This window comes from Astyanax mexicanus, chromosome 25 (assembly GCF_023375975.1).
Source record: "Astyanax mexicanus isolate ESR-SI-001 chromosome 25, AstMex3_surface, whole genome shotgun sequence".
Classification (NCBI taxonomy): Eukaryota; Metazoa; Chordata; class Actinopteri; order Characiformes; family Acestrorhamphidae; genus Astyanax; species Astyanax mexicanus.
This window is the reverse complement of record NC_064432.1, coordinates 5,395,430-5,418,886: the sequence shown is the minus strand read 5'-3', so window position 1 is coordinate 5,418,886 and position 23,457 is coordinate 5,395,430. Positions and strand designations below refer to the sequence as shown.

The 23,457-nt window shown below is 40.6% G+C and overlaps 1 protein-coding gene across 1 annotated transcript in view; it reads left to right on the top strand.

The window, feature by feature from the left end:
• Positions 1–23,457, top strand: part of pcdh7a (protocadherin 7a) — a 54,535-nt gene that overhangs the window by 22,783 nt on the left and 8,295 nt on the right. Inside the window, exon 3 of the mRNA XM_049472481.1 lies at positions 20,120–20,318. Coding sequence (XP_049328438.1) covers positions 20,120–20,318 — 199 coding nt within the window. The remainder of the gene's footprint in view (positions 1–20,119; positions 20,319–23,457) is intronic.

Here is a 23,457-nt window from a genome sequence, read left to right as displayed (position 1 = left end):
CTGTTGCCATTAACAGCTTCTTTTCCATTGGCTTCTGTCACAATCGATTTGCATACTGGGTGTGTCCCCCAGTTTGTAGCACTCACCATCAGTGTGTAGTGATTCCCCCTGGGCTACCTTAGGTAAACTTGTAGATCATATATTACGATTAAATGCTTGCTCTCTGTGTTGTAGCTGTAGAACAAGCATCATTTACTGAGCTGCAGTGACTCTGTGTTCTCACTGTGCTCTCAGTTCTTTTAATTCGTTACTATTTTCTTTCATCTACTTTTCTAAGAGTATTTTAAAAAATGTTGAATGAAACCGGAAAGAAGACTAAATACAAGTTCAGGAAAATATGAATTTTAAATATATATGTATATGTATTTGTTAAGTTCATTGTACTTTAAAATTATATTACATGAACTTAAAATTTATTAGGTAATCGGTTACAACAAAAGTTTTGAGTTTAGTCAACTTATCGGGTTTTACAGTGTACAATAAGCATATGTTGAGTAAAAACAACTCTAGGTAATCATTGCAATAAACTTAAACAAATAAGTGTGCAAAAGTTACATTAATTTACAATGTTAAGTTTCAGCTACACCACATTTTGAGTGTCAAGTACTTTTGGTTTGTCTGTTGAACTTAAAAATTAAAGTTTGTTTAACTCCATACAGTAATTACAAATTACTAAAAAAAATGAGTTTTCAAAACTTAATTCATTTGAGGCAACGAATTACCTCAAATGATTTGAGTAGACTTAACTTATTAGGGTTTACAGTGCTGTGGGACAGAATGGCTTGCTTTTATTGATGGAACAATGAGCGCTGAATTATATGAATTATTTGACACATACCTACCTATCCCACACACCTACCACACACTCCTGCTAAACACATAACTACTTACCACACACACACACCTACCACACACCCTTGCAAAAGCTATATAAAGGAAGGAAATCGCTTTTACCCAGAGCTTTTTCTAAACACACAGCTCCGAAAAAGACATTCCAACAATTCAGGATATGTGCTCACATACCAACTCTCTCTCTCTCTCACACACACACACACTAACAAGCTAGAACAAGACATGTATAAGACACACACACACACACACACACACATAGACACACATACACATTGGATGGTGAAATATCCTGCAGTCTAACATCAGTGTGTGGGAAGAGACCTGCAGTACAAGAGTTACAGTGGATTAAGCTCTAATAACTACAGGAATTTAACCCCTTCCAGTTTAGCCCCTCCCCCTATTCAGCCTACAGCAGTTTAGCCCCTCCCCATATTCATCCTACAGCAGTGTAGCCCCTCCCCATATTCATCCTACAGCAGTTTATAGCCCCTCCCCATATTCATCCTACAGCAGTTTATAGCTCCTCCCCATATTCATCCTACAACAGTTTATAGCCCCACCCCCTACTCAGCCTACAGCAGTGTAGCCCCTCCCCCTACTCAGCCTACAGCAGTTTATGGCCCCTCCCCATATTCATCCTACAGCAGTTTAGCCCCTCCCCATATTCATCCTACAGCAGTTTAGACCCTCCCTATATTCATCCTACAGCAGTTTAGCCCCTCCCCATATCGAGCCTACAGCAGTTTAGGCCCTCCCCATATTCATCCTACAGCAGTTTAGCCCCTCCCCATATTCATCCTACAGCAGTTTAGCCCCTCCCCATATCGAGCCTACAGCAGTTTAGCCCCTCCCCATATTCATCCTACAGCAGTTTAGCCCCTCCCCATATTCATCCTACAGCAGTTTAGACCCTCCCTATATTCATCCTACAGCAGTTTAGCCCCTCCCCATATCGAGCCTACAGCAGTTTAGCCCCTCCCCATATCGAGCCTACAGCAGTTTAGCCCCTCCCCATATCGAGCCTACAGCAGTTTAGCCCCTCCCCATATTCATCCTACAGCAGTTTAGCCCCTCCCCATATCAAGCCTACAGCATTTCACACTGAAGTTATAAGGAGTGTTTTTCCATCTGGATAGTTTTCAAAATGAGAAATATTACAGGACAGCAGCCAATCAAAACATAGCTTGTTTACATATATCAGTTTTAAAAGTAAAAGTTGTGTGTGTGTGTGTGTGTGTGTGAGTGTCTTTCTTTTTGTTTTGAAGTTATTTTAAAGAGACTGAAAGTTACACTGGGTTATTGATGGAACTGGTATATGCTGTTTGTGTGTGTGTGTGTGTGTGTGTGTGTGCATGCGTGGTTTGTACTGTAACAGTGTTCCTGTCTTTCTTAAAGCTGTGTCTGATCCTGCTGCAGAAATAGGAGTGTGTGGGCAAGCTAGGGCATCTGTGTGTGTGTGTGTGTGCGTGTGTGTGTGTGTGTGTGTCAGAGACAGAAAGAGAGAGTCTGTGACATTAACTTAGAGGCATATGTTTTTTTTGTGAGTGTGTGTTTGTGCTTGTGTGTGTGTGTGTGTGTGTGTGTGTGTGTGTGTGTGTGTGTGTGTATAACCCCTCTCCCACCTGCCTGTGCATGATGTCTTTAGGGAGAATCAGTGCAAAAGCATGTTGCCCCACACACACACATACACACACACACACACACTTACACACACACACACACACACATCCGCCCACTACTTTGAACTACACCCCTTACACTGCAGAGAATGCTAAAAATGTATGTGCTTCAAGAGACTCTCCTCACACACACACATTTGTTTTAATGCTTCATTTTAGGTACTTATTCCATATACAGCAGCATGAAAAAGTATTTGCCCCCTATAGATTTGTTATGTTTTTGCTTCTTTTTTTTTAACTAGGCCACTCCAAAAACTTAATTATATATTTTTAACTAGAGATGGAACGATTGATCGGCAGTGTATCGGTATCGGCCGATTTTCAGCCAAAGTACGGTATCGGCGATCGGCAGATATTCTTCTGATTTTAGCCGATCTGATTCAGGAGTTTAGGGTTAATCAGTTAATCAGAGCTGTGTGTGGTTGGCCCAGGCCCCCAGCTTTTCACTTCCAAAACGTGCCACCGGAAGTGTGCTGCTGAGGAATGAGAGGACCATTTGAGCAAAGCTATCCATTCACTTCCATTCATTTCGGGGTGTCTTTGAACCAATAATAAATGTATTTCCAAGCCGTTTTCGATTATGACACGGCCCGTGTTCTTTTCTACAAAGAACGGATTTTCTGCAATTTGATCCATAAGATAATAATCTGCTCATAGCTTTAGAAAATAACATTTTTATACAACTATGCTAACGATGACGTAAAAAGACAGCGACCCAAAATACCGTGCTGTAATGTTTGGAGAAGTTGCTCCTCTTCATTTAAAAGTACAGAGCTGATTGAATTAGAGCAGGGTCAAAGTAACCTCTTATTATGCAAATATAATACTACTACTAACAGTTATGGTTATAATACATTGTAAATAGTAAGATAGTGGTAAATAGAAGTAAGATAGACTATGAGAATTTATATTACACATTTATTATTCTTATTACTGAGTTTCTAAATGCTTGTTATATAGACAAACTATGAATATTCTTCAGTAAATCCATGGACTAATATTGCATATCAGTAATTCTAGTTTTTATCTGCTGTTTATTCAATAAAAGCCCCATTATGGGACGGAATGGAGCTTTTCTCACTGTGGAGTGAATAGTTCTGTGCAGCTCCTATAAACAGTACGGTTGTTTGCACGGCACGCGGAAGATTCGCGTCATGCTGGCGCCTGTGCAATCTCTCACTTTCCCAGTTAACGCCCCACGAGAAGCCGATCAGGAAGTGACACGATTGGCCTCACCTGGCTCCGTTGAAATCAGCGGGATGGCTTGGTCCAGTTAATGGCTGCGTCCAGAAACTTTTGCTACTCCTCCTCTCCTACTCCTCCTTTCCTACTCCTCCTCTCCTACCCCGGAAGAAGGTGGAGGAATCGAGGAGAGGAGAGGAGGAATGGAGGGAAGGAGCTGTAATTGGGGGAAATGGGACAGCTGATCCCTTTTAGATAGGATGTTGACTACCAATGAACTGAGCCAATCACAACGCTCACTTTCAGCACGTTTCAGAACATTACTATCACACACAGCTAAAAATTCAGATATTCCAATAAAATCCTGTTTACTCCCAGTCGCATTTTTGGCCGCATCTCTGACCAGTGACTCTGGCAGCCCTGTCTGACCTCAGCCTTATGAGGGATTCAGTTCCTCATCAGTCCCTAAGTTAAAATAAATAAGTAAATAAATGTATTAATTAAAATGATATATATATATATATTATAAATAATATATGTTTTTATATGTATAACATGATACACATAGGGTCACAAATATAGTTTTACTGAGCATACGGTTTATCTAAACTATAAATTATATTACTGCTTTACTGGCTGTTTAATTAGATAAGGAACCTAGTTAATTATTTTGTTTATGACGTATATTTGGGCGTTGCCTTCCCCATTTTCGCGTGCTCTGTGGGCGTGGATGCAGTGATGTCATTGGAAAATCCTTAAAAGTCTTCCGGAGTAGGATACACTGATGTAACCTCCGTTGGAAGCTTACTACAGGTGGATTTTAAGCGGCTTCTTTCGTCTCCTACGGTATTCGGACAGGCGGCAAGATGGCGTCACGAAATCAGTTTCCGGGTTCACGGAGGAGAGGAGGAGGATCGGTAGGAAAAAGGAGACACTTTTGGGGTTTCTGGACGCAGCCAATATATACTGTCAATGGGTTGGCCGGGGAAACTGCTCGCTTACAGGAAGCTGCAGTTCCTCATCCAACCACTAGCTGGAGCTGCAGCAGCAGCACAAGCCCTCTCTCTCTCTTCACTCAGTCACAGAGCTACAGCCCAGCCACGGGCTACAGGCAAAGCTCAGTCAGTCTGGAGCGTTTTTACAGTTTCTGCAGTTCATGTGTAGGACTAATGCGCCTCACAGTGAAAAGAAAAAGGTTTTAACCACAATAACAGGATAATACCGCTCTCTACAGCAGCTAACCTCAGGAGCAGTCGCAGAGCTGGGTTAGCTCACAAGCTCAGCAGCAAACAGCCGCATCAGTCACGAAGCTAGTTAGCTCACAAGCTAACAACAGCAGGGGACTATAGTCAGTGTTTTTAGGCCTCAGAAAGTTTATAACTGCGCGGTTTAGTGGACACGGCTGCCAGGTAAGACTGTTGAAGGCTACAGACGACTATTAAAGTCTATTAGAGGTTATTGAAAGGGTTATTGGGGATAGAAATCAGTACAGGCGGGTTAGATAAGTGATTCACATGCTCGCTGTGGAGAATACACAGCGCTGTCACATACTGCAGTTTCGTGTACTGTTTATTAACAATATTAAAACAGATTTCGCTTATTCCAACTATTTGGAAATTTAGTCAAAAGCTCCATTTTATTGCTGTAACGTTACTTACTAAAAAATGCGGAGTTTATATTAGGTCTGCGCTCGTAATAACAGTTTATGAGGGCGGGCAGAGTCAGGCTGCATTTTTAGCCCAATCTAAGCTCTAGCTGAAAGTACAACAGCTCTAGATTTCTGTTGTTCTTAATAAAATAATATATTTTTAGTTATATGTGAACAGTAAACATGGCTGTAAGGCGGCTGACCATTTTCACCCAACCTCTTTCTTATTATTGCATTACTAAAACACTGACCTTAACTGAGGCTGTAAGTGAGATCCTGCAGTTCTTTAAATGTTGTTCGGTGTTTTTTGGGACCTCCTGGATGAGTTGTTCATGCCCTTCTGGAGTAATTTCTTTAGGTCGGCCGGTCACTCCTGGGAAGTGTTCCATTCCTGTTTTCTCCATTTGTGAATAATAGATCTCACTGGAGTCCAAAAGCTTTAGAAATGATTTTGTAACCTTTTCCAGACTGATAGATGATTTAATGACATTGTTTTTGAATTTCTTCAGATTTGGGGCATAATGTGCTGCTTTTTGAGATCTTTTATCTGCTTCAGATGTCAGAAAGGTTCTATTTTAAGTGATTTCTTGATTATACAGGTCTGGCAGTAATCAGGTCTGGTTGTGGTTAGTAGTGAAATTGAACTCAGATTTCCAAAAAGTGTGACTAACCAAACACTTTTTCACAAAGAGCTAAAAAAAAATTGGTTTGGATATTAAAAATATATTTAAAAAGTGCTTTTTTTTTATTTACTCAGGTTATATTTGTCTGATATTAAAGTTTGTATGATAATCTGAACAAAAAAAATAAATCTGTAAGGGGCAAATACTTTTTTTCACGCCACTGCACGTATAAACGTGTAAAACGCAGTATTGCCAACAGATTAGGACTCTGGAGAAGACAAACATTAACCATGCAGAGTGCTCTACTATACTAGTGCCAATAGTTTGAGCTATAAATAAACTGAGCTGTGGAGCAATGGGAAAACTGTGTTCTCTGGAAAGCCCTTTTCCTTGGAGAGGAGAAACAGTTACTCCAACAAAAGCAGCATAGATTTGTTTTAATACACTTGTTTAGAACAGGTGTCCCGATACCTTTGTCCACACAGTGTATCTACTGGTAATTATGATATAGACTGTTTTAGTTGCTCCCTGTTTTTTCAGTGTTTTTCCTAAAAGTCCTAAAAATATGTGCAAAACCAAACACACACACACACACACACACATACACACATGCAGCACTGTTGCCCAGGGGAGAGCAGCAGCCGCCCGGGCGAAAATAAACCTCCTCACTCGCATAGAATTAAATCAAAGTGATGCAAATCAAACGGCCAATTAAAGCCACTAACACACACTTCCTGAGAGATGAAACGCTGACGCCTGATTGGTCGGTTTTAAAAGGGGGGCAATATATCTTAGGACACAAACCTGGAGAGTTTTTTGGGAACTGGAAACTGGCAGAGAAGACAGATGTAGTGAGTGTGTGTGTGTGTGTGTCTATGATAACTCAGTGAGGAGTGTGTTGATCAACTGTGACCTCCAGTTTGGTGATTTGGGGTTTTGGCAGACTTTTGGAAAGTGAATAAGTGTTTGTGTGTGTGTGTGTGTGTGTGTGTGTGTGTGTGTGTGTGTGTGTGTGTGTGTGTGTGTGTGTGTTGTAAGGTTTGTATAACTCTTACAATGGTTCAATCGTAAAAGAAAAATAGGCTGATTTTTCAGCAGCAACACACACACACACACAATTTTTGGCACTGTGGTAGAAGGTTCAGCTGGGCCTTCAAAGTCGGTCAGGCAGTTCAAGCTGAGACAGTGTGTGTACATATGTGTGTATGCATGTGTTGGCAAGTTCCACATTTCTCTCATTTTTCACACACATACACACACATACACACACGCACACACACACGCACACACAGTGTCTGTTGGCATGTAGTGGAGAAACAGAAACAGAACGATCGGTCCAAGGCCTTCAATTCAGGTCTTATAAACATTTACAACAATGATAATCATGAACGTCTACTAGCATCTCTATGGGATTTCTAATGTTATGTTATATGCATAAAATACTGCAGAAATACTGCTGGAAACACCTGCTGTTAATTTAGTTAATTCATTTTTTTGCCTGTGTCTAAATTCCAGATTTTCAGAATGTGATTGGTCGGTTCTGGTCTTCTGAACGTTTTGCTCGCTGACTATGTAGAGAAGGGGTGGGCAATATTATATCATATATATATTACATATTAAAAATCCATATCGTGATAATAGAGATGTTCTGTCTTAAAAGTAGTCTATTATTTACTGTGAAGCTTTACTGTGTGTGTATTTATTGTATAATTGTTTTAGTTTGTAGTTTATATGCATTAAAAATATTCTGCAATATTTTTTGCTGCATTATATTATTTTATGCTTTATTATTTATTTTGCCACATTATGATTATACTGTTATACTATTATACTTTATTACTGAAATTAATTAATTAATTTTCTGTTTTCCTATATCGCCAAGAGTATCGTTATCGCGAAAATACCCTGAAATATTGTGATATTATTTTAGAGCCATATCGCCCAACCCTTATGTAGAGTATAAAAGAGTATACATGGAGACTGTAGCATTTCTATAGTTTTTTTTTGGCTCCACCCATCTCATCCTTATAGGTTTCAACGACAAAGCAGCCAATTCTCATTTTTCTACGTAAACTCTCTTTCCATCTCCAATGTCCCAAAAACTTCCAACAGTTAGTTTTTAACTGTGCTAATATTGCCACATTTGTTATTTTTGCTCGGAAATCACCCGTTAAACTCTTTTTTTCTGCTACATTACATGGAGTTGGTTAATCATATTATTATTATTATTATTATTATTATTATTATTATTGTTATTGTATATTTGTACACTACATATGGTGTTGTATGTGCTCAATGAAGGCAGTCTGAGAAACACTGGTCTGATCTTAGGAAAAAATACATAAAATTTCAATTTTACTGTGGAAACTTAAAATTACTGAACAAACTGGGTATCCAGCAAACAATTCACTTTGTTTCTGGTCCTTTAGGCTACAATCCCAACTCAATGAAGGCAGTCTGAGACACACTGGTCAGGTCTAAGTGAAAAAGGCATAAAAATGCCATTTTACTATGGAAACTTTTTGGACTTATTGGACAAACTGGGTTTCTTCCTAGTTGGTATTCTAAATACACACATATACCATTATAGTGTTATAATGTACTTATAGTTTATTGGCTTTAAAGTAGCTTAACGTATTGTTTTTATGTTTTTTATTGTGGATGTTTTTTTCCCCAGTAGTCCGTTTCTCCAGGCATTTATCGAACTCTGAGCTGAAGTATTTATTAAATTCTACACCTCCTGAACCTCCCATACCCAGTCCTGAGCACTGTCTGATTTATTACCAGCCATAAACTACTGTTACAGTGTAGTATTTCTCTGACACACACACACAAAGACCTGAACAGTTCAGATTGGTAGCAACTGTAAACACTGTTTTATATATAATACCAGTCAATTCACATTGTAAATTAATACTAAAGCCATCCAGACTATTCATCCACACATCCAGTGCTGTCAATTTGCAGTTTTTGAGGCTGGAAACTCTGATGAACGTATCCTGTGCAACATAGGGAACTCTTGCTCTTCCTTTCGTGCAGTGGCCCTGATGAGAGCCAGTTTCATCATGCAATTAGTATCCAGAATGAAAACATCTACTAAAATGAATATCCAGAATGTAGTCATTGCTCAGAAAGAAGTTTTAATAACATTATTATCTATAGTAGGATTCAACTGAATTATTATACAGAATTAAGTTCTTGTAAAAGTAGCATCCAGAACGAAGTTATAACAGCATTATTATCTATAATGGAATTCTTATAAAATTAGTATCCAGAACGAAGTTATAACAGCATTATTATCTATAATGGAATTCTTATAAAATTAGTATCCAGAATGAAGTTATAACAGCATTATTATCTATAATGGAATTCTTATAAAATTAGTATCCAGAATGAAGTTCTTGTAAAATTTGTATCCAGAATGAAGTTCTTGTAAAATTAGTATCCAGCATAATGTTCTTGTAACATTAGCATCCAGAATTAAGTTCTAATAGCAATATTATCTATAGTTGAATTCTTGTAGTATTTGTATCCAGAATGAAGTTCTTGTGAAGTTAGTATCCAGAATGATGTTCTAATATCAGTATTATCTATAATGGAATTCTAGTAAATTAGTATCCAGAATGAAATTCTTGTAAAACTTGTATCCAGAGTGAATTTCTACTTATATTTCTGCTATAAAATTAGTATCTAAAATTAAGTTCTTGTAAAATTAGTATCCAGAATGAAGTTCTAATAGCATTATTATTTGTAATGGAATTCTTATACAATTGCTATCCAGAATGAAGTTCTTGTAAAATTAGTATCTCAATAAAATTCTTGTAAACTTTGTGTCCAGAGTGAATTTCTACTTATATTTCTACTATAAAATTTGTATCTAAAATTAAGTTCTTGTACAATTAGTATCCAGAGTGAATTTCTACTAAAGTCAGAGTACAGAATGAAGTTTGAATAAGATAAATATTTAGAATGACCTTCTACTCAAACTAATATCCAGAATAAAATTCTTGTGCAATTAGTATCCAGAATGAAACTCTACTAAAAATCAGTATCCAGAATGAATTTCTGATGCTGATGTATTAGTGTAGTTTATGAGTGTAGTTTGTTCTATTGGTTTGTATTTGTTGAAATGGTTAAATGCGGTGCCATATGGTAACACAGGTCCGGAGGTTTAATCTGGGTCGCTGCGCTTCCAGTGGTTTGCGTATTGGGGGGTGGGGGTTTGGTGGTGGGTGTTGGGGTGAGGGGTGTTCTGGACACTGTAGTGTATATTGTGTATTGACGCATGTCCTCCTCTGGGTCAGAGGTCAGGTCTGACGATCGGGTTTTCTGCGTCATTAAGGAAAGCGGAATAAATTATAGAGTAAACGACGCTCCGGTTCCGATACGCTGGGATTTGGGATTTCTCCCACTGTGGGAGATGAGTGATTGCGTCTGAGACGGAGTGACAAATGGACAGATGAGTGAAAGAGTGCAGTGTGTTCTGCTCTATAACCCCCCCCGTGTCTCACTCTCACACACACACTGAGCCCATTGTCACGCAAACCGCAGCCTGCAGTGTGCCGGTCTGTGTGTGTGTGTGTGTGTGTGTGTGTGTGTGTGTGTGTGTGTGTGTGTGTGTGTGTGTGTGTGTGTGTGTGTGTGTGTCACTTTTCCACGGCAGGACTGATCGTTTCTGAGCATGGAACGCTAAAAAATGAGACTAAGGGGTCTGCCTATTGGCTAGCCGGACCTGGCTACCACCGAAGTGATGAGCCCATTAAAAAGTCAGTGCAGAAAGTCTGTACTTTTGGCCTCAGTAAGGTTTAGATTGGGACTTCGAATTGGTTCCGCTGTGTCCAACACACAATGATACTCCCACCACCATGCTTCACAGTTGATAGGAGGTTCTTACTTGTATTCAGTTTTCAATAAGGTTTAAGTTGGGACTTAACCATTTGATTGACCATTCAAAAAAATCTCTAAACCATCATACTCCCACCACCAGGTCAACAACACTCATTAGAAGGGCCAATCAGATGAATACATCATTTTTCAATAAGGTTTAGTTCAGGACATTGACTAAACCATTGCAAAAGATTGGAAGAGTCTTCAGCACAGAGGATAACCAATAGTTTGCTCAATGGTTGCAAGGCATCCTCTAAACCATGATACTCCCACCACCATGTTTCACAGTTTGGTAAGAGGATCCTACTTTGAAAAGCAGCAATTGTCTCAAAACTCAGTTACCTTCATCTGGGTCTTAATGTTTTGTCTGGTTTAGTGGTTTTGTTGGCTTTTGTTGGGTTGGGTATGCAGTGAATGTTTGGATGTTTGTTTTTGTGTGTGTGTGTGTATGTGTGTGTGTGTGTGTGTGTGTGTGTGTGTGTGTGTGTGTGTGTGTGTGTGTGTGTGTGTGTGTGTGTGTGTGTGACAGGGTGCCATTCTCAGTCAGTGTATGTGGTGACAGTCTTCCGGTGGGAACAGCAGTGGAGGTCAGGGTGAAGAGGTGTGTGTGTTCTGTGACGGAAGACATCCTTTTCTTCTTTGAGTTCATCTTTGACCTTGCTGTGTGTGTGTGTGTGTGTGTCAGAGAGAGGCACAGTGCCTTGCTCAGCAGACTGTTTAATTATACAGTATAACACACACACACACACACACACACACACACACATAAATGCAGAACTGGTCTTCATGATTCAGCTCATTGTTTGTCTCTTTAGATCTTTTACAGTGTGGCCTTTGTTTGGAATGCCCAGTCCATGTGTGTTTGTGTGTGTGTGTGTGCGCGCACGTCCTGTTTACTCCATATAGTGGTCAATAGGAGTGTTTGTGTGTTGGACGGCCAGGCGGGGACATGGACAGACATAGGAATAGTCATTAATATTACACAGTCACGCTTAGGGGGCTTTGTTCATTCAGTAAATGGTCACACACACACACACACACACGCACACACACTTTCATACTTGCTTGCCTTTGATGACTTTAATCAAGACTTCGAATTTCTAGTCTTTGCTATCGAAACGACGGGAAAAGTACACCTTTTGCACCTCGAAACGCTCAAATGACACATGCTTATTTTCGCTTAATGAATCATGGTTGTGTTTGGCCGTAACGCGTACCTGCGTTGGGGACGGCCTGTGTTGGCAATTCACTGCCAAGATAGCAATGAACGTCTGACTGATGACGCCACAACTTTACGTGAACACACCTCACTTCCAGACCACCACGCCCATCAGTGTAGATACAGTATATCGTCGCTGTCCAATGAAAAACACTTATCTCCAAAACAGCAACTTCACAGGAGAAAGAAAAAAACGTGTAAACTTTCTATAGAAGTCAATGTAAAAATAGTTTATTTCAGGTCATTTTGAAGAGTTTTAATTGGTCCATTCATCACAAAATTTTGGCACACTGTAAGGGACAGTTTGTCTGTTCAAATTATGTAGTAAACTAAAAATCGACAAAAATGGAGAAGTGTTTTTCATTGGACAGCTGCGATATTCGCATGCATGGAAATAGCAGCACACTAACTGTCCTAATAAATTATTTTTAAATAAAATATTTTATATATAGATGTAACATATGTGTATAAACTGCATATATTCTGTAGGAAAATGTGTACAAAAGTTTCATTGAAAATGTACTGAAACTCTACAGCACTGCAGTATCTGTGTGTGTGTGTGTGTGTGTGTGTGTGTGTGTGTGTGTGTGTGTGTGGGGGGGGGGGGGTTTTGAGCAGTCAGCAGTTCACACTGCAGCCACTAGAGGGCGTGGATCAGGCTGAGGGTGACGTCGCGTTGCAGTAAAAGATGACTCCACTGCTACGCTTAATACGTGTGTGTGTGTGTGTGTGTGTGTGTGTGCGTGTGTGTAAACGCATGCAGGTCCTATTTCCGCATGCTTTCTCACACTTGTCTTCCTCTCTAACCCCTTACTTTATTTTTATTTCATTTTCTCCATCACTTACTTACATTTACTGCATCCTCTCTCTCTCTCTCCCTCTCTTTCTCTCACTCTATCTCTGCAGGGTGATTATTATTCTTTGCGCAGTCTCAGTGCTGATAGTCAGATACTGCTGAGCAGCCTTTAAAATCACCTGCAGAGAGAGAGAGAGAGAGTAAGGAAAGAGAGAGAGTAAGGAAAGAGGGAGATTGCGAGAGAGAGAGAGAGTACGGAAAGACTGAGATTTGTGAAAGAGAGTAAAGAACGAGGGAGAGAGAATGAGAAGATGGAGAGAGAGAGAGAGAGCAATAAAAAGAGAGCAATAAAGAGAGAGAAAAGGATGAAAGAGAAAGAGCAAGAGAGAGAGACCTAGACAAAGCACATGCAGTAAAAGTGATGGAAAAAGAGGGAGAGAAAGAGGGAGGAGACAGCGAGCGAGTGAGAGAAGGAGCGGGTACGACTGTGTGTGTGTGTGTGTGTGTGTGTGTGTGTGTGTGTGTGTGTGTGAATGGTAAAAAACTGCAGAGAGGGTGCAGTGGTGCAGTGTAAGTAGGAAACGGTTTAATCTGTGCCTCTCTCTCTTACACACACTTACACACACACACACACTTACATACACACTTACACACCGCGCACACACACACTTACACACACACTTACACACACACACCGCGCACACACACACACACACACACACACACACACACACCGCACACACACACACACACACACACACACACACACACACACACACATATTGACCTTTCTGCTGCTGCAGTATCGGCGTCCTCCTCGACGTTCCGGATGGACGGCATCAATACGCTTTTCCACATAATCCAACATGACACCTTAGGAAGTGTGCGGCTGTGTATACGTGCGCGAGTGTGTGTGCGCGAGAGAGAGGGCACATGTTAGGAGTGTGAGAATAATTTCTAGGAGTGTCACGATTCTCTAAATCCTCGATTCGATTTAATTCTCGATTTTCTTTTTTCTTTTCTTTTTTGCAGCAGAGAGGCCTTTGTCAGTTTTAGATTAGTCTATGGTCAGTCATTGGTTTGATTCATCAAATTTACAATATCTTATTTCAAAAGTTGGGCTTGATATAAGTGATGCAAAGTGATACAAGTGATCTGTAATACACCACATTAGGCACTAATGGTCAAATTTATATAATTTAATTAAGATATATATGTAATGCCATCTAGTGGCTTTTTTTGGTAGCAGCAGTGTGCACTATTAAAACAGCAATGTGCAACATAACAAAATAAATAATAAAAAAAATACAGGAACAGTCATGTACAAAATAATAGAACAATTAGAGCCTTAACAAACTGAACTCTATCCTACTATAACAGTTAAACATGAAAAATAAGACTTTAAGACTTTTTCTTTAATAAAGATATATTATTAACTTTATCTGAGAGAAAGATGCTCCTTAAGGTACCAAAACTATTAACATATTTGAGGCTAGACAAAACAACTGTTATTTTTATATTTTAAAGTTTTTCTTTAAGAAGATGAGAATGTCCACATTCTCTGGAGAAAGGGCTGCTCTTTGAGCAGTCACAATATCTGCGGCTTCGGCTACAGTGTGCTGCGCCATTTGCGTAGCTTAGAGGGAGACATCGTTGATCATCTTTTTGACTCAAGGCCATGACATAATTTTGATTGATTTCGATTAAAAATCGAAATCGTGACACCCCTAATATTTACATATCTGTCTGCTGAGTTTTGCTGCACTGCGAGGTACATTATTATATAGCCATTGTGAAATGGGGTCACTGAATCATTTCTTAAAGAATCTAAAAAAAATTACAACTGTGAATGAACTGAATCAAATGGGTTCAAATTGAGGTGTAACATTTAAGTGATTAAATTGATACGTTTCCAAAAAATCATGTAAAATCAGACGGTGAGACAAATGTTCACAAAGAAAGGGTGCCGAGTGGTCCAGCGGTCTAAAGCGCTGCCATTATGAGCGGGAGGTCGCAGGTTCGAACCCCGGCTCATGCAGCTTTGCCATCAAGCTGCCGGTGCTCAGAGGGAGCACAATTGGCCCTGCTCCCTCCGGGTGGGTAGATGGTACTCTCTCCCCACATCACTCCTAGGGTGATGTCTGCAGCACAGGGCGTCTGTGAGCTGATGTATCGGAACCGAGCGCTGCATTTTCCTCCGAGTGTGCTGTCTGCTCAGCAATACAGCATCAGCAGCAGCTCGAAAACAAGCGGTGGCTGACTTCACATGTATCAGGCATGTGTTAGTCTTCACCCTCCTGGTGTGTTGGGGAACCACTAGTGATAGGGGGAGTCCTAATGAGTGGATTGGGAAATTAGCCGTGTAAATTGGGGAGAAAATGGGAAAAAAAAAAAGAAATTAAATGTTCACAAAGAAGTCATGAGTCTAAAAAGATTCTAATGAATCACATAGAATTTTGGAGATGGTTTGTGTTTTTTGGTGATTTAGTATTGAATCATTTGATAAAGAATCAAATTGAATCATTTGATACAGAACTGGTGAGGGATTCATATTCTGTCCCATACATTGTATTCTGCTATAGCCCTCACCATGTGTGTCTATCCGTAGCATTCTGCCAAACACACACATACACATACACACACACAGGGAGCTGAAAGGAAAGCCTGGCTGCTGCTGCTGCTGGACCGAGTGAGCTGCTGTTCAGCACTGATAGAAACACAGCCTGAACAGTAAACAATACACCAGCTATAATACACCCCACACAATGCGGAGAGAGACAGTGAGAGACTGTGTGTGTGTGTGTGTGTGTGTGTGTGTGTGTGTGTGTGTGTGATGATGATGCCTGTTAGACATGCAGATCAGCAGTTTAAACTGTGCAAATCTGCACTACATAAAAACCCAACACCCTGTAGAATACAATAGAACAAAAATATCTGAATACAATAAAGCATCAAAATACACTAGATCAAAATAGATTACAGCTAAAATCAGAATTCTATATCAAAATAGAACAGATTAAGAAATTAGACTGCAGCAGATCACAGCAGAATAGACCAGATTAGAATAGAACATAATAAAACAAATCAGAGAAGTCAGTAAAATAGAATAGGATAAAATAGAAGAGAATAGAGTAGATCAGGATAAAATAGAATATAATCAATCAGATAACGTGAATTAATAATAGAGTAGACCAAAAATAATTGAATAAATATGATAAAAATAAAATAAGTAAAATTAAATCTGAGATATCGGTAAACCAAGGAATTTTGATGTTGAATCTTGATAAAAAATATAGCAATTCTATATAAAAACTGATTAAAGACTGATTAAAATATTTTGTAAAGAACGTGTTTAAACTAAATGAAATAAACTAAACAGTTTGGTGAAAGTTAAGATAAACTGAACGAATGGATGGAAAACTAGAATTAATGATGTTTCTGATTTCATTAGACATTTTGTAATGAATGATCTTGAGTTTTGGTAAAATTTTAAATATTGTTATTCTTTAAGTCATTTTTTTTGTCATTTTTAACTAATTTTGTAAAAAAAATATCAGATTTTTATTAGTTTAGATTTTAAATTTTAGATGTTTTGATTCTTTGAATCCTTATGTAATGAATCATATTAAAGTTAGAAAACATTCAAGATTTAATGATTTGCTGGGTCGAGCAGAGACCATAGAGTGTGTGTGTGTGTGTGTGTGTGTGTGTGTGTGTGTGTTTGTGTGTGTGTTTGTGTGTGTGTGTGTGTGTGTGTGTGTGTGTGTGTGTGTGTGTGTGTGTGTATGTGCGTGCTGCTGATGCTGATCTGATCTGAGGCTTGAGGAGGTTCTGATTCTCATTTACATAATTTATTGGTCATGTGCGCATTCCATTTCAACACAGTAAAGAAGCCCGGACTGATTAATCAGCCCTCGTTAATTTCCTTTGATCTGTCAGGTGAGCAGTGTTTTCCTTTCATTAGCTCAATCACACACACACACACACACACACACACACACACATTCTCTCTCTCTCACACACTCTTACTCTCACACAAAGGCAGGAAGGCTTTCAAGCACACCTGCTATCCTGACAGCTGCAACCACACACACACACACACATACAGCAGATTAAAGGGGAGGTTTTCTGTCTTTGCCATCAGATTAAAGGGACGTTTTTTATGTTTGCTGTCAAAATCCATTAATATTCGATCAGCTCTGCACTGAGTGGACAAAGAACAAGATCAAACACACACACTCAGGCACAGTGCAGGACCTTAGACTATAGCTAAACTTTCACACACTTGAACAGATGGAACTCAGAAGGCCAGTGTTAGAGGTGATGCCCTGTGGTGCAGTGTGTCCAGCAGGGGGCAGTTCAGGGGTCTTTACGGGGTTAAACTCAAGATGTTACCAGAGCAGGATTGCCCCATATGATCATTACGCACGCTGTGTTGGGCCCTTCTTCGAAAGTTCATTACTTCCACCTTAAATGCTGCCGCTATATACGCACAGTCACAATAGTTCCACCTTAAATGCTGCCGTTTTGTTCACACAATCCCAGTAGTTCTTTTACCAAACATGGATATACTTTAGAGTAGTCTGAATGCATCCCCTCCAGGAGGGGAAAAAAACACTGCCCGCCACACTAAAACCTGATTGGATGACTCACAGACTCTTAGCAGAGAACAGGCCAATCAGAACCCTCCCTGTCTTGCAAGCACTTCACCAATATGCACACGAGGGGAGCAGCACCTTTCTCTCCCTCTCCCAGTCTGTTTCGCCTGCGTGCACATTTTTGTTCACTCTTGGGCCACTCATTCTAGATTCCGGGAAATGTTATCGGACTTCCGGGAGACTTGGGAAGTCTGCTACTTTTATCTTTAAAGCTGTGAAGAATTCATGCAGTCACAATAGTTCCACCTTAATTGAAACCACTATATTCACGAAATTCCAGTAGTTCCACCTTAAATTCTGCACTGCACGCATGCAATCACACTAGTTAAACCTTAAATGTGTCACTAGATTACTTGATCCCAGTAGTTTCATTTTAAATGATGCACTGTATTCCCGCAATCACAACAATTCCACCTTAAATGCCGCCACTATGTTCATGCAATCACACTAGTTCCACCTTAAATGCTATTGCTATATTCACACAATGACGATAGTTTAATCTTAAATGCTACAGTTACAGTATATTCACGCAGTCACACTAGTTCCACCTTAAATGCTACAGTTACAGTATATTCGGCCGATCGCACTAGTTCTACCTTAAATGATGCCGCTTTATATGCACAATCACAATAGTTCCGTCTTACATGCTATTGCTATATTCACGCCATGACGATAGTTTAATCTTAAATGCTACAGTTACAGTATATTCACGCTATATATATTATATGAGTGATTAATGAGTGAATAATTGAGGGACGCTGTGGACGCAGGGTGGAGTGGATGGGTCATTTGGAGAAGGATAGAGAGAAAGAGAGAGACAGAGAGATTGCAATACTATTCCTAAGAAAGATAAAAGTTATCGGGAACAATACATGATTAAACATTGCTGTTATATTCTAAAAACTACGGACAACATTTCTCCCAAATTCCAAATAAAAATTTCGTCATTTAGAGCATTTACTGTATTTGCAAAAAATAAAAATTGGCTGATAAAACAAAAAAGATGCAGGGCTTTCAGACTTCAAATAACGCAAAGAAAACAAGTTCATATTCATAAAGTTTTAAGAGTTCAGAAATCAATATTTGGTGGAATAACCCGGGTTGGTTTTTAATCACAGTTTTCATGGCATCATGTTCTCCTCCACCAGTCTTACACATTGCTTCTGAATAACTTTATGCCTGCACTCCTGGTGCAAAAACTCAAGCAGTGCAGCTTGATTTGATGGCTTGTGATCATCCATCTTCCTCTTGATTATATTCAGTTAGGAAAAAAATCACATTAACACCAGTTTATTTTATGTTTTCATTCCACCTTAAACAGTAAAGCAGTTGCAGGTGTCTGGACTAAACCGCTGCGCCATTTAATCTGGCTTATTTTCTGCTGTTCCACCTTAAATAGTGAAGATGCAAAATTTACCAGATGCATCAGCATAGAGTTGTAGAGGTTCCTAATGGTCTCCTGTGACGATCCATCTTATGCAGCATGAATATGATATGTATGGTATGATGTGTTCAATAGCATCTTGTACATTTTTTTTTAAACATTTTTAAGGTGGTTTGCAGGATCTCATTAACATGGGTTCTGTCGTTCTCTTAGTCCTCTCTCTGACAGACTCTCTAACTGACCTTTCTCACACTCTCCACCTGACTAAACCAATTCCCCTAATCTCCAATCAAATTACCCCCAAATTACCCTCAAATTACCCCCATATCACCTCCCCACCCACTGCAGAACCTCCGCACCATCTGTTTACAGGCTGATCAGCTCCCTCACTCACTCACTAACTAACAAAGGCTTTATAACACAATACCACAACAGTGTGACGAAAACACTGCATAAACAACTACTTTTACTACTTCATTACTCATAACTAATTCGCTCATTATGATTAAATACATAAATATATATACTTAAGTTTTTATTTTAAAAATAACAACTCTTAACCTGATATTGGTGGCTGATTATGTGTGCAATAATGCATATTTTTGGAGGCGCCTATATGGTGTTTCTGCTCTGTGCCTCTATGTTATCCAGCGCCCCCCAGTGGTGTATAATGGCATTGCATTTGTAAGTTTGTGTTTGGTTTGTAAGCGCTGCGTCGCTGCTAGGGTACCGGTATGTGGCGGTGTAAGTAATACAGGGAGAGCTTCGGTTATGGTGCATTACCGGCTGATAATGTCACTCATAAAACGCCGCTCAGCCAATCACATTGCATGGTCAAAAACTAACTGTGGTAAAATTATTAGTAGTATAAGCATTGTTAAGTGCTATTGTGCCTACTTATAGGAGAAGTTTGGTGTGAAGTGGACTTGGGTTGTAACAAAACATGCTAACATGTATGAACTTTTGTCTAATAGCCCCCCTTTAATAATCCAAAAAAGACTTACAATGCTAGTGATGGGGGCATGTATGTTGACCAAATGAAGAAATCACTATTCTAACACTGATCCTTTTTTAATTGATGTTTAATCACCCATTAATTAAGATTAATCACGATTATATACAGAACTATTTAGACATTTTCCACAGGTTAATAACTGCATATATGTGTGTGTGTGTGTGTTTGTTTTACAGCCCTTGCGGAGGGTGACATTCTCCGTAGCGACGCAGCCTCAGGACCCTGGATGCTACGACAGTGGGGTGGAGGACTCCGAGACCCCCAGCAGTAAGAGCTCGTCTGGGCCCAGGATCGGAGTCCTGCCGCTGCCGGAGGACGGGTACGAGAGAACGACACCAGAGGGCAGCGTGGGCGAGGAGGAACACGTGGAGAACGGTGGGTACACCACACAACATTCCAGACGTCTCGGCTTAGAGTTGTAGAGGTTCCTAATGGAGTTCTGTGATAATCCATCCTATGCAGCTTCGATGTTCTTACACAGTTCCTGCAGATTTTGCAGTAGCATCCCATAATACATTTAAACCAGGAAGACATGTGACATGACATATTTCCACCTTAAATTTTGCCACTATATTCACACATTTAGACTAGTTCCACCTTAAATGCTGCCCCTATATTTACAAACTCAAATTAACACCAGTTTTTTTTTTTTTTTTTTAAACTTTGGTTCCACCTTAAATAGTGTAGCAGTTGCAGGTGTCTGGACTAAACCAACGCAACATTTGAGGTGGCTTCTTATTCTTCTGTTCCACCTTAAGTGGAGACACTGTTAAAGCAGAAATATACCCTTCACTTCCCAGCAGCTTTACTCATTCATCCTACAGCAGTTTAGCTCCACCCTATTCAGCCTACAGCAGTTTAGCCCCACCCATTTATTCAACCTACAGTAGGTTAGCTCCACCCATTTATTCAGCCTACAGCAGTTTATAGCCCCACCCTTTTCAGCCTACAGCAGTTTATAGCCCCACCCTTTTCAGCCTACAGCAGTTTAGCTCCACCCTATTCAGCCTACAGCAGTTTATAGCCCCACCCTATACAGCCTACAGCAGTTTAGTTCCACTCTATTCAGCCTACAGCAGTTTATAGCCCCACCCTTTACAGCCTACAGCAGTTTAGCTCCACCCTATACAGCCTACAGCAGTTTAGCTCCACCCTATTCAGCCTACAGCAGTTTATAGCCCCACCCTATACAGCCTACAGCAGTTTAGCCCCACCCTATACAGCCTACATCAGTTTAGCTCCACCCTTTACAGCCTACAGCAGTTAAGCTCCACCCATTTATTCAGCCTACAGCAGTTTAGCTCCACCCTATACAGCCTACAGCAGTTAAGCTCCACCCATTTATTCAGCCCACAGCAGTTCAACCTCACTCTTTAAGCCTGCAGCAGTTTAGCTAAATCCATTTATTCATCCTACAGCAGTTTAGCTCCACCCATTTATTCATCCTACAGCAGTTTAGCTCCATCCTATTCAGCCTACAACAGTTCAGTTGTAAATACGGTGCAGCTGTGCTCTGCTGTGGGTCTCCATGTTGGGTCTGGGTCTGGACACTTCTGGTAAACAGTAGAAGAGTTTATGCTCAGATTTAGAAAAGCCAATCAAGGTCTTGTAAAACCGTTCAAATCTGATTGGTTCCACCATGTCGACAAACAAAACAGCAAACAGGATTAGTGTCCAATCAGCAGTGAATAAACAGAGCACAATAACGAGCTGATTCTGCTCAGAATGCACACTGAAGGCTTTGGCTGAGTCCCAAACGCCCTTCTGTTTTCGTTTTTTTTTTCTTGTCCACTACATAGGGGGAATGACCACGACAGAGTTGGGAGAGTTGGTTCCGTCCTAAATATCTCTGTGTTTACAGTGTCTAGACCACTTCATTGGGGTTTATTGGGATATAGGCTTTGTCTGCAATTTAAATATAAGTATTTGTCTATACTGGGTTGAGTTTTGGTTTTGGTTCAGTCCCAGTATACACTATATATATATATATATATATATGTATAACTTCACACACATAACTTCAACTTCAAGACCACATGAAGTTTGGAGCATTGCCATTGAGCAGCATCACAGCGCTAACGCTCGGAGGAAAGCGCAGTGGCTTGGTTCCGATACATCAGCTCACAGATGCCCTGTGCTGCAGACATCACCCTAGGAGCGATGTGGGGAGAGAGCGTACCCACCAGGAGGGAGCAGGGCCAATTGTGCTCCCTCTGAGCGCCGGCTGCTTGATGGCAAAGCTGCATGAGCGGGGGTTCGAACCTGCAAACCTGTGAGCCTTCTTGGCTGAATCCTAAAAATAGGGTACAATATAAGAACAAAAATCTAAAGCTGGCTCCAGCAGTCTAAAGCGCTGCCACTATGAGCGGGAGGTTGTAGGTTCGAACCCCAGCTCATGCAGCTTTGCCATCAAGCTGCCGGCGCTCAGAGGGAGCACAATTGGCCCTGCTCCCTCTGGGTGGGTACAGTAGATTGCGCTCTCTCCCCACATCACTCCTAGGGTCATTGATGTCTGCAGCACAGGGCGTCTGTGAGCTGATGTATCAGAACCGAGCCGCTGCTCGAAACGAAGCGGTGGCTGACTTCACATGTATCGAAGGAAGCATGTGTTAGTCTTCTTCACCCTCCTGGTGTGTTGGGGCATCAATAGTGACAGGGGAAGTCTTAAAAAGTGGGTTGGGTAATTGGCCGTGTAAATTGTGAGAAAATGTTTTTTTTAGAATTAGAAATAAGAACATATAAGTGCTTGTTTAGCCCTTTAAAAAAATAGCCTCTGTTAGCTACAGTACGTAGGGTAGTTCACCTCATATGATGTTAGGTCGCATTATAAGCCTTGTTTGGAGCCTCTTGGCCTGTGACTCACTGCAATCCATAAACACGGCTCTGCAGTGAGAAGCTGGAGGGACTCGGTACTTCAGTACTGAACATGGGTATAGATAACAGTGAGTCACGCAGTGTCAGAATAAACCACATAAACAACAGGTCTGTTAGCGATGATGACTGACCACTTCACACTGTGTGTGTGTGCGCGCGATGATGATGATGCAGACTGCAAGTTAGCATCGCGCTAACGGCAGAGTGTGTGGGGTGTAAAAGTGGTGTTCGAGGCGGAGTGTGTGTGTGTGTGATCTATGCAGCAGTGAAAGTGTTCTGCGGGTCAGATTCCCGTCGGGAGGCCCGGGCGGATCGTTTAGGTGTCTCCGGTATAAAAGTGCACTTATTTATAGCTTCACTCGCTGCTCCACGTCATGCAGCCTGAGCGGCGGTCCCGCGGGGGGACCTCCGAACGCGACCTGCCCCTGGAGCGCTGCCAAAAACGGCACACGTTTTACGACTGTTATTCCACGTAAAAACAACAAAACAGACGAGAAAATGAGGAGGAAGAGGAGGAAAAGAAGGAGCAGGAGGAGGAGGAGGAGGTCGTATTTCTGAAGTTACATCACGGCGCCGACTTCACCTTCGCGTCTCAGAAGCCCTGTTTCTTTGTGTGTTTATGTATTTATGTACTTATTTA